The sequence below is a fragment of the Mycetomoellerius zeteki genome, unplaced genomic scaffold (genome assembly GCF_001594055.1).
Source record: "Mycetomoellerius zeteki isolate Tzet28-1 unplaced genomic scaffold, Tzet1.0 scaffold823, whole genome shotgun sequence".
NCBI lineage: Eukaryota > Metazoa > Arthropoda > Insecta > Hymenoptera > Formicidae > Mycetomoellerius > Mycetomoellerius zeteki.
In genome coordinates, this window is record NW_017257855.1 from 55,956 (window position 1) to 71,543 (window position 15,588).

At 35.2% G+C, this 15,588-nt stretch overlaps 3 protein-coding genes across 4 annotated transcripts in view; 1 reads left to right on the forward strand and 2 right to left on the reverse strand.

Moving 5' to 3' along the window:
- spz4 (Spaetzle domain-containing protein 4) overlaps positions 1 to 1,644 on the reverse strand; it is a 6,648-nt gene extending 5,004 nt beyond the window's left edge. Inside the window, exon 1 of the mRNA XM_018459426.1 lies at positions 1,353 to 1,644. Within this exon, the coding sequence (XP_018314928.1) occupies positions 1,353 to 1,382 (30 nt within the window). The 5' untranslated portion in view covers positions 1,383 to 1,644. The remainder of the gene's footprint in view (positions 1 to 1,352) is intronic.
- Positions 1,645 to 5,364: 3,720 nt separating this feature from the next.
- Positions 5,365 to 7,297, forward strand: LOC108729998 (E3 ubiquitin-protein ligase TM129). 2 transcript variants are annotated; one of them, XM_018459431.1, is made up of 7 exons: positions 5,365 to 5,493; positions 5,651 to 5,908; positions 5,995 to 6,244; positions 6,347 to 6,536; positions 6,636 to 6,830; positions 6,926 to 7,071; positions 7,166 to 7,297. In XM_018459431.1, the coding sequence occupies exons 1-7, from the start codon at positions 5,421 to 5,423 to the stop codon at positions 7,287 to 7,289; spliced, it is 1,236 nt and encodes a 411-aa protein (XP_018314933.1). In that variant the 5' UTR covers positions 5,365 to 5,420; the 3' UTR covers positions 7,290 to 7,297. The 2 variants fall into 2 exon arrangements, with proteins under 2 accessions (XP_018314933.1, XP_018314934.1); XM_018459432.1 differs by having other exon boundaries at positions 5,409 to 5,530.
- A 312-nt stretch (positions 7,298 to 7,609) lies between these two features.
- Positions 7,610 to 14,737, reverse strand: RpII140 (RNA polymerase II subunit RpII140). The gene is made up of 7 exons (XM_018459451.1): positions 14,576 to 14,737; positions 10,997 to 12,932; positions 10,415 to 10,637; positions 9,859 to 10,320; positions 9,413 to 9,755; positions 9,093 to 9,351; positions 7,610 to 8,018 (listed from the first exon to the last, which is right to left on the reverse strand). The coding sequence occupies exons 1-7, from the start codon at positions 14,601 to 14,603 to the stop codon at positions 7,733 to 7,735; spliced, it is 3,537 nt and encodes a 1,178-aa protein (XP_018314953.1). The 5' UTR covers positions 14,604 to 14,737; the 3' UTR covers positions 7,610 to 7,732.
- Between the last annotated feature and the right edge of the window lie 851 nt (positions 14,738 to 15,588).

The window sequence follows — 15,588 nt, forward strand, 5'->3', positions numbered from 1 at the left end:
AGACGTGGATGGAATGAATTAAATTTTTTCAGTAAAATATCGATATTTGAAGGAAGGACTGCAGTACAAATGTCATCGACATATCTGTAGAAAAACGAAATGTCAACATTTACATGACCATGACTTCCAATGGGACAACGTAAGAGTTTTAGATGAAGAACCTTGCTACAGGAAACGCCTAACTTCCGAGATGCTCAACATCTCAAAAAGCAGACCGTTAGTTTAAATTTACAAACTGACACGGAAGGTCTCCACAAGGCATATACTCCTATTATAAATAAACTTTGACTCTTTGTTACTAACATTCCGTCTCCTCTCTCAGTATGTGTTGATCTGTATCGTCGACCGGATGTGTAAGAAAGTACATTATAATTGTCGCACAATGTTCGCTTTATACCGACATACCATATACAATCGTTTTCTATGGAAAAATTTTAAAGTAATTTACACATGCCTTTTGGTAAGTTATTATTGTTTGAATTTATACGTTTATATTGTAATGTGACTTTATATTGTATTGTGATTAGATTTTCGAGAGTCATTGATCACGAATGGCATGTGAACGACGTAGATTTTTACATCCGAACAAGATTTATTATGCGTTTTTACAAGAACTTATTGTATATCAAATCCATGTAAAACGGTATCTGAAGAGGGCTCAATCTGGTAGCCGAAACTTGTAATTTATTTATGTGTTTCTCAATTTATTTAATTAAATGTTATTTTATATTTTATATTCACACTGACTCAATCTTTCATGTTTCACCAATTTTCGGACTATAATTTTTACGTATTGACTCTTACTTCGCCCTTTATTTATTATTTCTAAGAGACACATTTATATATATACATATATGTATATCCTATTTTTTAAGGATCTTCAAGAAATAAAACAATTCTTAAAGCTATAAACGTTTCTATTCTAATCAATATTGTTGAAATGGTAAGATTATATACAAAAATATTTTAGACAGAACTTTTATCTTTTTAAAATTTACAATTATTTAATTTTTCAAATATTTAAATTTTTTAAAATGTCCTTACTCTATTAATATTTTTGTAAAACTATATTTCTTCTACGAATCTCTTTGATCTTCATTAATGGTATATTTCAAGGAAAATCGAATCGATTCCGGACATATAGGGCTGGGCATATATTTGAAATACTTTTATTTCCAAAACCAAATTCTCGATTCTCAAAAATTAAATATATAATAATTCCAAAATATCAAACATTAATTTGTCGTTTTCTCTTCCAATTTGTTTCTCATGAAGAAACTGTACGACATTCTGTTCATAATTCGCATTCGGGAAAAAAGTAAGGATATCTTCACCATTCATTCATCACTCACCTGGAGAACGAAAGGCACAATTGCTTTCATAACTCGCGGAGATCTTGACTCGCTGGTCCAGTGGCTGGACCCGCGTGTAATTCGTGACAAGCGACTAACTAACGTTCAACCTACTCGCTTGCCCCGCACTCACGCGTGGTCACTCAGATAGAGAAGAACAACAACAGCAGCAGCAGTGGCTATCGGCTTCATTGATGACCTCAACGCGAGGATGCGGCAGAAGACATGCGACAGAAACTTCGGAGGGAAGGCTACATGACAGACGGCGGCGTACACCTGCCTACCTCGTGCAAGCAGGCCGCTTTCATTACTGCCCGTAATCAGCCACGGCCCGGTCAACCGTCCGCCCATGCGACGAGGCGACCCGTGGCGATGCTCTTCATGTGGAAGAAAAAGTGTAGCCCGCCAGCGTACGGGAGAGAAGATGCTATACATGCGGCAGTGGCGGCTAACTGTCTCACCTCACCTAAGTCCTGGCTCTTCATTAGATTTCCAGTTGAACTGAATGCGATCGTTTGGACGAGATCTTTTAGTTTTACAGAAGCAACCCGAAAATGAGAGGTCTTAAATAATTGCGATCAAAAAACCAGGATTAGTTTTCAAACGTTGTTATGGTGATAATGCAATCTCTCTAAAGGTATATCAACTTCTGTTTCTTTTTATTTTTTTTTTATGAAAGAGATAGAGGTTCTTTGCTCGCGATCAAAAATAGAAAAATTTACGATGGCAGAATTGCGCCCTTCGAGCTCCGTGTATCTTTGCATGACTACCGAATAGTTTTGTACTCAGGCCCAGCTGAATATTCGGCCCTGGACGAAAGGAGAGTCCACGGGAAAGACGTGAAACGAAGAGAGGACGAAGGAGGAAGGATCGAGAGAGCGAGACTTCGTTGAGTAGGTCACACTGGTGGGTACCGTTATAGTTGCCGCCGCTGATCTGTGTCACGGGGACCCTGCCAGTGACGTAGTCTGGGTGCTAACTTAGGTAATGCTGAAACAGAGAGAACCTCGAGATCGCGTACATCATTCGGAGCAACACGTATTTTCAAATATTTTGAAAATCCGGGAAGTCTCAAGATTGCCAATTATATCTTGTGCGAAAAAAAAACCTTTTTTTTTTTTAAAACTCCTTCCAGCACTTCTGGGACGTGCTGAAAAAAAAGGGAAGACTCATCGGGGTAGTTTTGCAGCTCTACAGACGACGGCGTTTATCGTCATCGCGCGATGCGCACTCAGGCAGCGACGAGATCGACGATACCCAAGCAACAATTCGACGTCGGATGGACGTCCAAATCAAATCCCATAAATATCTTTTGTACGTACAATGTACCGCCCCCAAAGACGTCTAATAGACGTCGTTAGTACGTCTAATCTCAAATAAGTTTCACAGATAATTCGGAAATTATTAATCTTTTCTGATCAATAAATTGTTGAAAACAAAAGAAGGACACCGAACAGTTATTGAGCTCCAAGATAAATATATATAAAGTTGTTTAATAGTTCTTGATCCTCGGATCTTGCTGACGACGAAATTGTTCGCGCACTGCTTGAAAATTGAATGATGAGTAACATATATTAGCAATGTACCTTGGACATCCCTAAAATATCTGTAACTTTATTATAGGACGTCCAAGCAATGTCCTTAGAACGTATTTCAGGCGTCTAACATACAGTGATATAAATTGGACTTTTCAGGATATATTTCAGACGTCGAAGGATGTCCAAGGACGTCTAATTGTTGCCTGGATATTTGCTCTATGTCAAAGAGAAAAAGCCTACGCCACTGAACAAGCATCTCTATATAAAAAGATACGCTGGGATGGTCATAAATAGCGATTTAAGGTTTATGGCGGGACCCGCCGCGCGCGCGCACCAAGTTATACCTATACGCGGTCTACTGACCTCAAAAGCACTGTCACTGGACAAGTGACTCTTTCACTGAATTTCCTCGCTTTTGAAGGCGCCACGTTGCTGCTCACGCCTCTTTTGTATGTTTCGCTTTTGAACGTCTCTCGACCAAATAATGTTAATACTCGATGAATCGAGGTCCCAGTTTTGTTCAGAGAACTTCATGACGGATATTTGAAAATTATCTTAAAATTTCGAAGATATCTTGAGGAATTATAAAAAATTCATATTAAAAATTTATATGTTTTTTAAAACGCCTTATATCTCGATTGTCTCATGATATTTCAGATATTTAAAAATTTTTTTGAAATCCATCTTATGTAGAATCATTTTTAGTGTATATTTCGGTCGATGATATGGTTTAGAATAATTCAGATAACAACACATGATTTTTTAAATTATATTTTTTAAACTACATATACATAGAATTAAGTTCTAAAAGTTTTGAAAAAAAGTATATTTTTGAGAAAAATAAAAAAAATATGTTTTTAATGAACATTTTCTGAGACTTTGCACAGGACGAAAATCGAGTAAATAGCGGAGGGTTAACAGCCGAGTACGTGTATTGTGCTCATTTCATGAAACCGGTTTCTAATCTATAATTGTGTCAGAATTCTTAGGATTAGTTGAAGGAATCAAAATAAACTTTGACTATTACAAAACGCTGCACATGCACAATACTTATCGTTGTATGCATATTAGAAAATTAATTTAAAACTTTAAAGCCGTTTTTCCCAAACCATGTTTACAAAATCGCGGAAAACTCTCCTGAAAAAACGACCGATCGAAATTTTGCACAATTATTACGGATACTTCTATTCAATTTACGAACCACAATTTGTTTATATTTGAAGGGATGGGCGAATTAATAAAGGCCTAATTACAAAATCTTGATTTTCATAAAAATTAAAATAACTTGTTACTTTTTTATTATACCACAAATGGGAAAATATTAAACGTATATTTATATAATATCTTTGAGAAGTTATATGTTATAATAATAATATTTCTCTATTATGATCAATATTTAAAAAGTTATTTGCAATTTAAAAAATGCACTTAATCCCTAAATTTTTTCAAATATTGGTCTTTTTTTTATAAAGATAATACCAAAAAATTCTGAAAATAAAAACAGGATTTTTGTTTTACTGCCATTTTATTAAATTTCAATATTTTGATCCAAATGTTACTTTAGTAACTTCGTATACCGATGTAGAATACTGGTTAAAAATATTAAAATATTTAAATTATAGGACCGCTGAGATTGTCGTGAATTTCCCGCGATGTTAATTATTCTTATGCAGAAAATTCAATGGATCAAAAAAAGGAATGAAGTGGAGTTGTTATTTTATCTCTGAAATCTCTCTCTCTCTCTCTCTCTCTCTATAAAATAAAACTTTTTATTAAAACAAACAAAAAAGTTTCATCTTAGGCTGCGGTCCACTTGACGCTACAAACGCTTCGAAGCGTTTGAGTGACCAATCAGAACAAAGAATTTTACGAATTTTACTAATCAAAGAATGCTTCGAAGCGTTTGTAGCATCAAGTGGACCGCAGTCTTAATCGATTATTGTATATATATTGATTTATTCCCCATTCACTTTCAAAAAACAATCAGTTTTTAGGCTTCTAAACGAGAAAGATCTCTTAAGGGAATCCTAAAGTGAAATCTGAACTCTGATGGAATCGTCAAGATGCAAGACATTGACATATCTTCATAATACTACGTATTTAAAAAATGTACGTATATACATAAATGTTTATAGAATGATAACGTTTTAATTAAGCGTTTAAGTCTAATTCCAAGAACATTGTTTCTTCATATGTAATCTACTAATTTGTAGTTTGAATTTTACAAATATAGATGCAGAGCTTTTGTATTAAACAAATGACAACAAAGAATTAAAGGCAAGAACCAATCACATTGAAGAATCACTGAGCGCTCCACTGATCAGTTTTCTCAGCCAATGATTGCGTTCAGCAGATTCAACTGTTGCGGAGCGGATCCGTGAGCGTTCGCTGCTATTGGAGTATTCTTCTAGATCATCCAATAGCACTCACAGATCCGCCCGTAATAACAGTTGTCTGCTGACCCTTGAAAAATGTAAGTTCGGTGTAACCCGTCTAACCTATATGAATTTTAATGGATTTGTGATTGCTGATGAATGGAGTTTTAATAAATAAACAGATACATCCATTGTCAACATCAAGGTTGAAATTGCATTGCGATCTGGGTTAGATCTCGGGTTTTGTGATCCGTTTCTGGTCTAAGTATGCTATAAAAAGGAACTTACTGTTATACTATACTGAATATATCTGTCTCACAACATTATTATATTTTGACAAGAAACTCAGCTGAGTGGACTAAAGTAACTTACGAAATTATTCTAGATCGCTATTTCTATTACACTGCAGACAAACGGAAATATCTATTTTTAAATGAAAAAATGTCAGCTCTACTCTTTTATACTTTATTTTATTTTCTGATGTCCGGATGTATCATCTATCCGCCTACAGAATTTGTCTCAGCAGGGTTGACTGTTAAAGACGTCTTCGCGAATTGGCTTGGTAGTGAAAATGAATTTTTCATACAGTATCACATCAGGAGAAGCGTAGCCACGTTACTTCTACACTCTACACTACCTCTGGGTAATAGACACGTTTTTCTCTAATTATATCCAGTCGTCTGCTTTCATCACTTACAAGCATTTACAGCATAAGATTTTTTCGTACAGGCTATGTTCTAGGATTGCTTTTCTTCGACCACATAGACCCTGGAAAAGTATTGTTAGTCGATGGAAATTATCTTGGACCATTGATTATTCTTTGTGTCACTATTGCTCCGCTTTATATGCTGAATAAGATCCTCGAGTGGTCTGCACATGACTGGGCCACACATCCGATAGCACAAAATCTATCTGTGTATAGTAATAATAATACACCATGGACAGCTGTTGCCTCAAATATTAATACAGAGTATCGAAGGTTCATTCAAATAGCTAGCTTATACTTAGGAATTTAAATCACATACATACATGTTGTAAGTACACTTAGTATTTATACTAAAATAATACAATTTTATTTTAGAATAGATAAAATTGTTATTGTCACAAATAGCGTAACTCGTGTCATAGCGACGGACAATTGGATCATTAAAATCACGCCTTATAAATTGCAAGTGGCGCATCAAAGTGATGCTACTTTAGTCGTGAATAAGAGCGACGTCCATTTCATGTCGCCGACAACGAGAGATCAAGTTCAGTTTATCAATATACAGGTACAATAATTCATCAACAACTAGGTACAATAATAAATCATAAATCGCTTCCAGTTATCATACTGGATCAGTGATACTGATCCATGTATCGTTTTCTAGGTGAAGCCTATGCGAGCTATGGCACAGGAGTTTGACATAAGATTAAATGCGTTGGATTTCAAGGATTTGCAGGATAAACTTTCACGGCCGATTGCTATATTGCACAATATAACGTTCCATAGAACCTTACTTGATAGATTTATCGATACTTTTAAAGAAGAGGTCAATAAAAACCCATTCTACGATACTGCCGAGGTATCAAATAACATACGGTTATCATCTCAATTATCAACAATTATTTTGCTTTTTTTCTCTAGTTTACCTTCGATTATTAATTCGTACTTATATAGGAGTTAGGTCAATGTATCGGATGTATGCAAGCGTTGTCGAATGTAAAATTGAATAGATTATGCAGCAGTGCCGATACCAGAGACCTTGACGATTGCACGACGTGTTATTGCCGTCCAATGTGGTGTATAGAATGTATGGCGAAATGGTTGGTACCTTTTATTATTATTATTCTCGATTATTTTTAAGTTAAGTCATGTATTTAAATAATATTTTTAATTGTCGTTATTACTTGAGAACAGGTTTGCCTCAAGACAAGACGAGAATGCACCAGAAACGTGGCTGTCCTCCAAATGTACCTGTCCTCTCTGTAGAGCACGATTCTGTGTTTTAGATGTGTGTCTTGTGAGAAATCCTAATGATTAATATCAAAATGGGCATTAAACTGGTCTTATGAAATAATTCTTATTTATACCAATTTTAATACAATTGTTAAAAGAATAATATCTAAGATTCATATTTTTTTATATGAAAGTCACATATATTGTTTTTAAAAAGTTCACTCATTACATACAAATTAATGGATAAGACAATTTTTGTGAGATTAATAATTAGTAGAATAAAAACCAACTTACTTTATTATCACAAAAACTGATAAACATTAAATATTATGAAGTTTAACATATTATAAAGAGATACAAAGATTACTATTTTAATAATAATAAATATCTGCTGAGGCAGTAATTTATGAAAAGTTATTTATCGATTTGTCTCATGTTCCATTGTATGACAACACTGTATGCAATTTGTATATACAATGATAACTCGACAATACATATTTTACATAAAATAAATTATTTACAGAAAATTCATTGTGTCATGAGTCTAGGTGCGATATTCATTGCCATTAGTTCCTGGAAAAGTAACTTCGCCGCATACGGCAGTTTAATTTTCGAAATTTGCGTCTTGTTTTTACAACCTTTGCATTCGAAAGTGTTATTCCGCAAATTTGCTATAGCAATTAAACCACAGAAATTACATATATGAATTTTGTATGGATCTGATACTTCAAACAAACGTTCTCGTAGAAATTGCGCTGCACCGTGAGAAATTTGGCAATCTCGTTCCATCTCTCCAAAACGAAGTCCACCATCCCTAAATAAATATACAAGCATGTATGTATGTATGTATATATGTATGTATATATGTATACATATGTGTGGGTGTATCAGGGTTGGATAAATTAACTTTTTTTAATTAAGTTAAATTAAAGGTAACAGCTTTGAAAATTTAATTTACAAGGGACATGTTACAATTGTCCGGAACCAATTTGATTCTCCTCGAAATATGTTGTTAAACACAAAAATATAAGAGACACGTATTTTTTTATATGCTAACTCATGTTTAAGGGGTGAAATACCCTTTAAAAAAAACTGGTATTTCTCTTTCGAACCGAATATCGTCGGAAATATGAAAGATGGAAAATTTTTTACTAAAAGTACTTAATGAAAAAAACATTTTATTATAGTGTTTTGAAAAGTTCTTGAGATAAACTACGATAATATATAATAAAAAATGGAAGGTTGTTTTAAAAAAATCTGAGAAACCTTTACACCCAAGGTTAAACTAATGGTATTACTTAAGTCCCCCTCGAAGTCACAAAACTTTTGTCTGAAATATTTTTCGATTTAACACAGTATTTCTGAAATATTTGAGTGGAGCTTTTAAAATAAGACATCCTGTATAATGGTTTAAATATGGCCAATTGCAGACTACGTTTAGATATATAGTCATCTTTTCTTTTTGTGGGAGCGTTTGATCACAACCACTCACAGCGGCCGGTGCCTAGAGTTTTTCTGTTGTACGAGCGCTGTGAGTGGCTGGTGGTCAAATGGGCCCATTCATCACCTATGAGTATTAGTGAGCATTCATCAATGCTCACCAACACTACTGCACGCGCAACTCATGGACAGGTGGCCGTCTAAATGTAGTCTGTAATTAGTCATATTTAAACCATTTCAAAAATTACTGCTCAAAACAAAAATTTACAAATAATCTTTTTACTTAATTTTCCGAAAACTTTTTTGCTGTAGTATTTTGAACCACGAATTTTGGGACACCCTGTGTATATGCATGTATATATACACGCACACATGTGTATATATATATATATGTATATATATGAAATAGTGTGACAAATTATATTAGAGTAACAAGAATAACAATTACCTCGCTCGTCCCTCCATAGGTTGTCTAACTAAAATTTGCACAGGTCCTCTTGCTCTACTATGGATCTTGTCGTCTACCATATGTTTTAAACGTTGATAATATGTCGGTCCTAAAAAGACTTGCGCGTTGATCTTACGACCCGTATGTCCGTTATACATCACTTCATTTCCTCGCAATTGATAACCGTATTCTTGCAAAAGCGTGGAAATCTTTTGCACATTCACAGCGTCGTTAAACGGAGTAGCGTCACCAATTTCTCCTAAGAACGCATCAAATTTGTAAGCATACTTTGTTTAAACTTTAGTAAATTACCGTATTACCTTTATTGGCAGAAACTTTCCCTTGAATGCATTCAATCAAGTGACCAATAGTCATACGAGAAGGGATAGCGTGAGGATTGATAATAATGTCAGGTGTAAGACCTTCGCAAGAGAACGGCATGTCTTCTTGCCTGTACTGAATTCCGCATGTACCCTTTTGTCCGTGACGCGACGCAAATTTGTCACCGATTTGCGGAATGCGTACACTGCGCACTCGGATCTTGCAGAATTTATATCCTTCGCTATTCAATGTTAACATCACCTGATCAACAATACCGGTCTCGCTGTTTCGCAAGAAAGTCGACGCGTCACGTTTCGTAAAACGTTTTGTTGTACTGTCCAGCTAAAAGATAAACAAAAAGATAAATTAAAATAAAATGCTATTGTTATCTTTTTCTTCCATTAATGAAGTCTACTAGTTGAAGAATGATTAAAGGATATTTTACCTCATCGTCCGTTTCCGGTAAAGTTATCGTTTTTCCTATGATTACGTCGTCGCCAGATACTCGAATTCCAGGCGCAATGATCCCGTCATCGTCTAATTTGTCATATATAGCGTTGCGCATTCCTGAACAAGTTAAGCGCGAGGGCTTCTCGAATTGTTCCTCTTGATCGCCAATCTTCTTCGATTCGGATTCCTTATACGAGCGATAAAACACCGATCTGAAGAAACCCCTCTCAACAGCACTAGCATTCAGGATAACGCTGTCCTCTTGATTATATCCCGTGTAACACAGGATCGCAACAATGCTGTTAATGCCAGCCGGTAATTCGCGAAATCTAAGATATTCCATAGATCTCGTTGTAACCAATGGTTTATGAGGATAATACAGTACATGAGCCAAAGTGTCCATGCGCACGTGAAAGTTTGTAATGTATACACCCATAGCTTGTTTACCCATAGCGCTCTGAAAAATAACAACTTCTACGTACTATATCTCGTTAAAAAGCATAAACGTTTTTCAAAGAAAATGCAGCAACTAAAATCTGCTGCAATAATACCTGATAAGTGTTCCTAGGACTTTGATTATGATCGGGGAACGGTATAATGGAAGCACACACACCCAAAATCATCGCTGGATGAATCTCGCAATGCGTGTACGTCGTACAATATGCGTACTCTTTATCTTGTCTAAGATCATCGGGTGACATAGCTATCATAACAGTTTCTTCTTCCAAGGTATCTATATATTCCACTACTCCACTACCTACCAATTCTTGCCACCTGTAACATTTATACAAATCGATCATCGTAACATTGATAAAAGTAGACGACTTAGATTATCAATTAATACTTGAGAGAGAATTTTTAATAACTTGAATAGTTTTTTTAAGATATGTTATACTCAGTATATATTGTAATATTTTGATTTTACATTTAGGTTGTATTTTTTTCTAATTATGATTTTAATTGTACTAAGTTGTGTCTGCAATGTATATCATATTTACAGAAAAAATATTCGGCTATCTTACTCGCTTTAAAAGCTGCCGGTCTGCATATCAGATTTCTTACAAACAATTAAACAGACACCTTGCGTTATAAATTTTCTTACAAGACTATTCAAGAGCAGATCGAGCGCTTACCCGTCATTGTTGTAATCTCTTTCCTTCAACATGTTAATATGTCCTCTCTTCAGTAATAAACTTTGACCTTCCACTATGAGCAAAGGTCTACTGATTCTGCCAGCGTCCGTGTATATCCTTATCTCACGGTCTCTAATGTCACGGACCATCGATACTTCCGACACGATAATATCCATCTGCCTTCTCAATTTGCGTAAAGTGGCCATCAATTGATCCGGATCTCGGTGGATGCCAACCCAGCATCCGTTCACGAAAATCTTTGTAGCATCGGCGATTGCGCTTGGTGCTATTTCTTCCAGATTCTCCATCGACCATTCTTCCAAGAATTCCAGAATAGGAGATGGCTGCGAGCCAACGCTTATATACGCCATCAGGGCTAGATTTTTTACTAGTCCTACAGCGGCACCCTCAGGAGTCTCCGCGGGGCAGAGCATACCCCATAATGTGTTGTGCAATTGACGTGGTTTGGCAAGTTTACCATCTCTTCCAATAGGCGAATTCACTCGTCTTAGATGCGACAGTGTCGACGCGAAAGTCAACCTGTTCAATACCTGTGACACACCTGCTCTCGCCTGATGCGCCTTCTTCTGGTCGCCCCAGTTACCCGTGGCAAGCGAGTATCTCAGACCGTCCGTTATAATTTTCGTCTTGATGGCCAGCTCGAGATTAAAGTCCTTCCCTCGATCTATGAACTTCTGTGCGTACAGACGTACCTCCTTCATTAGGTTCTTGAACAAACCTCGGAACAAAAATGCCAACAGAGGCCCGGCCAAGTCCAATCTCTTATTACCGTAATGATCGCGGTCGTCCAATTCCCTTCGTCCTAGAGATGCCGACAATAATCTATGGACCATGTAGCCGAGGAAGTAAGCCTTCTTGGTTTCACAGAAATCGCTTATGCCGACGTGCGGCAGCATTTCCTTTTGCAAGATTTCTCGGGCGTATTTAATTCGCTTCTCCTTTGTTACTCCCGGTTTCGCGCCTCTAGTACCGATAAAATTCAAAGCGACGTTCTGTTCCTGTATGACGAAAGCTTCATCCAAGGATGGCTTCACCATTTCCATCATCTCAGGATCGTCGAAATCGTAAATAATATGTTCGAGGATATCGCGATCGGCCACAAATCCAAGTGCTCGAAAAACTACCATTATGGGGATTTCCTGCTTGATGTAAGGAATAATGGCGATAATGCGTTGGCCTATAGCGGATTTTTTAATACTGGCACCGCTTTTAGCCATCATATTGATCCATAGAGTCGAAGTTGGACGGGAACTGTGTTCCAAGCACGAGCGTATTTCCGCCTTGTAAGCATATTTACCATCTTTCATGCTGAATACGTAGACGGTGTTCGTCGCCATTTTTTCCTGAGCTATAAGGACTTTCTCCGAACCATTAATAATAAAATATCCGCCGGGATCCAACGGACATTCGTTCAGTTCCGTCAAATCACGATCGGATAAGCCGGCAAGTAAACAATATTTTGATCTCAACATAATCGGAATTTTGCCGATAAATGTTTTTTGATGTTGCGTCTCAACTGGGTCTTCACCGTCCTTCTCGATCGTCTTAGTGATATCCACGTATAATGGCGCGGAATATGTTAAATTTCTCAATCTAGCTTCATTGGGCATCATAGGAGATGGTGCACCATCTTTTTCCCAATGGGTTGGCTTCGACAGGTAAATCTGCTCAAATTTCAACAAATGCTTCACAGGCTTTTCTATCTCGCCTGTGGTGTGCTGCGCCTCCGCCTGTAGTTCAATCTGTGGCGAATCCTCCACGATACGCTGAACGGACATTTCAATAAATTCGTCGAAGCTATCCAGTTGTTGTCGTACAAGTCCTTTCTCATCAAAGTATGCATTGATGAGGATCCAGCAGGCTTCTTGCCAAAGTTTTGATGAGATTTCGTCTGGTTCTTCCTCATCATATTGATCTAGGATAGGTAAAAATGGCTTTTTATACGTTTTTCTTTTTCACAAAGTAATAAATTGGGTAAGCAAAGAAAAAAAGTATATTTCAGTGTTTCTTTTTCTTATACATGATTGACATATTCTGTTAGATCTAAAAATATAGATCAAAGAGGTACAAGAATTCATTGAGTGCTCAGTGAGTCATAATTAGAGTCCAACCGAAATTAAGAGAAAATTTCGGTGGGTAAACCGAAACTGTACAAATTGTAACGCGTCGGTGAGCGTTCAAAAAACAACTGTTCGATTTTAATTATTAACTCATTGATTAAGCTTAAGACAATTTGAGTACAAACTTTGATATGATCCTAATAATAACTGTGATTTGATTTCTTTAAAAGTTGAGGATGCAATATTATTATATTATTATAGTTCGATATTTTAATAAATCTTGTTTTTTAAAGAATTTTTTAAGAGTACATAAATTTGTCATGATTTCTGAAAATTATACTATCTCTGTAAAATTAATCCAAAAATATCGATTTCGACTCTGGCCGAAAAAATGTGACTCCGTTAGCTTCTTTCTTTTTTATTAGTTATCTAAGTTTCAGTTTCGATTTCGGCCAAAATTGAATATTCGTTTTCAGTTTTGGCCAAAGGTCAAAATATAGTTTTAGTTGGACTCTATTCATAATACTGAATGTACTCTATGTAATCTGCTGGCCATTTTGATAATTAGTGTCTTACATTCCTGTATTATTTTTCTTGTACTAGCTATAGGACTAGGTATATATATATATATTTAAAATACTTTTATTTGAAAAATAGTATTTGTAAGACAATTATATTTTGTATTTTATATTTCAGCAGCACGCATAAAAATATTTGGTATTTTGTGGAAGCATATAAAAGTATTTTGTATTTTGTATTTCAAATACTAATAGCGAATTCGGTCACTTGCACTACACTAGATCGGTGTATACTAAAAGCTGCTTTACTTTTGAAATTAGCAAAGTTAAATGTAAAAGTATATAAATATTTTAAACGATTAACTATCTACTAATAATATTGTTCATTATTTAACAAAATATATATGTATATATGATACATATATATTTTGTTAAATAATGGACAATATTATTTATATACTATTTACTTTTTCATTGTCAAAGTTGATTATATTGTATCATTGTATGGAGATATTTTATATAAAGCAGCTTTTAATATGCACTGATTCAGTGTAGTGCGAGTGATCGAATTCACCATAAGATTGACAATCAATTGTTTATTTGAATTATAAAATACAAAAAACTTTTAATCTTTCGATTTTAAATACAAAATACACTTGTATTGCAAATACTGTGTTTTAAATAAAAGTAATTTAAAAGTAATTTAAGATATCGGGAATATCGTAAAACGGAAAGTGAAGACTAGAAATTATAGAAAATATATTTAGAAAATTCGCGTTGCTTTAAATTCCCTAAAACTTTTGTACTTAAACAAAATAAATATATATGTTCAAATGTTTAAAATAGAAAATGAAGATTCTAAATACAAAAAGTGCAAGCGACGCAAGACCCGATTTCAAAGCTGTATCTCCTACTTGAGAAAGTCAACAAAAGATTTGTGTTCTATAACCTTAATTTAATTCTACTGTTTCAGTACTTACCGTCTTCGAGACCGAAAATATTACTCATATTTAAATTGTAAAATATACGATTTCGGAATGTAGTCCAAGTTATTCGCGATCTTTTCTTGTAATTTCTTTGCAGAAATACAAATTAAGGCTAAACAATGATGCAAAATACAACAATATAACATAGACTAACCGCCGAATGATGGCGACTGATGGTGATGGTGATGGCGAGTTGGCGACAATGCAGGCCGGGTTTTTGGCGCATGCGCATCGAATGTAACTTCAGTAACGTACCCGTTACTAGTAAACAGGAGTTCACTAGTCGCCCATGCGTTAAAAAGTTTTTGAAAATTGTAATGTATATTTTATATTTTACATATATATTATATTTGTACATTTAAGTCGACCTAATGCAAAATTTTGTACAACTTTAGGATTTATACATATATTCTTCAATAGTGGAATTAAGTTATTCGCGATGTAAAATGCAATATTGTGTTCAGCATAAAATGCTAATTTAATTTCGGCTCGTTTTAGTTTATCTTTATGTGATAAATTTTATTAATTTATTATTATTATATCAATCAGATCAATCGATTTTTTTATATTTTCAATATGTTTGACTAATTGTGAGTGCTGAATCAAATCTGATTTAATACATTTGGTGAATTCCTTGCATACATGATGCTTTATTTTATATATATATATATATATTATGGTAAGAAGCCAACTATTTCTTAAAAATATTCTCGTCTACCCACAAAGATTGGAATTCTTTAATCTCGCGTTTCTTAATTGTTCCTTTTCGGCACCCATTTCTCCTACATTGGCTACGCCATTGTGTTCGCTGCCTCACCGTCGCGCCAAAAACCCGGCCCGTCTAAAGCGGGGAGCACAGACTTTTGCATAACGCATAACATGTAATGCATAAGAAATTCAATTAATCAGAATTCTTTATTTCATGAAAAGGAAGGAAACGGAGGGCTTTGATTGGTACATTTTCTTATGCATTACGTGTTATGCGTTATGCAAGAGTCTGTGCTCCC

Bases quoted from the DNA above. Each gene is read 5' to 3' on its own strand.
- LOC108729998 (XM_018459431.1), top strand. From the start codon at position 5,421: ATGAATGGAGTTTTAATAAATAAACAGATACATCCATTGTCAACATCA. The intron at 6,245-6,346 runs GTTCATTCAAAT...ATTTTATTTTAG, and splicing joins ATTAATACAGAGTATCGAAG to AATAGATAAAATTGTTATTG. The intron at 6,831-6,925 runs GTATCAAATAAC...GTACTTATATAG, and splicing joins CATTCTACGATACTGCCGAG to GAGTTAGGTCAATGTATCGG.
- RpII140 (XM_018459451.1), bottom strand. From the start codon at position 14,603: ATGAGTAATATTTTCGGTCTCGAAGACG. The intron at 9,756-9,858 runs GTAAAATATCCT...TTTATCTTTTAG, and splicing joins TACCGGAAACGGACGATGAG to CTGGACAGTACAACAAAACG. The intron at 8,019-9,092 runs GTAATTGTTATT...ATATTTATTTAG, and splicing joins CCTATGGAGGGACGAGCGAG to GGATGGTGGACTTCGTTTTG.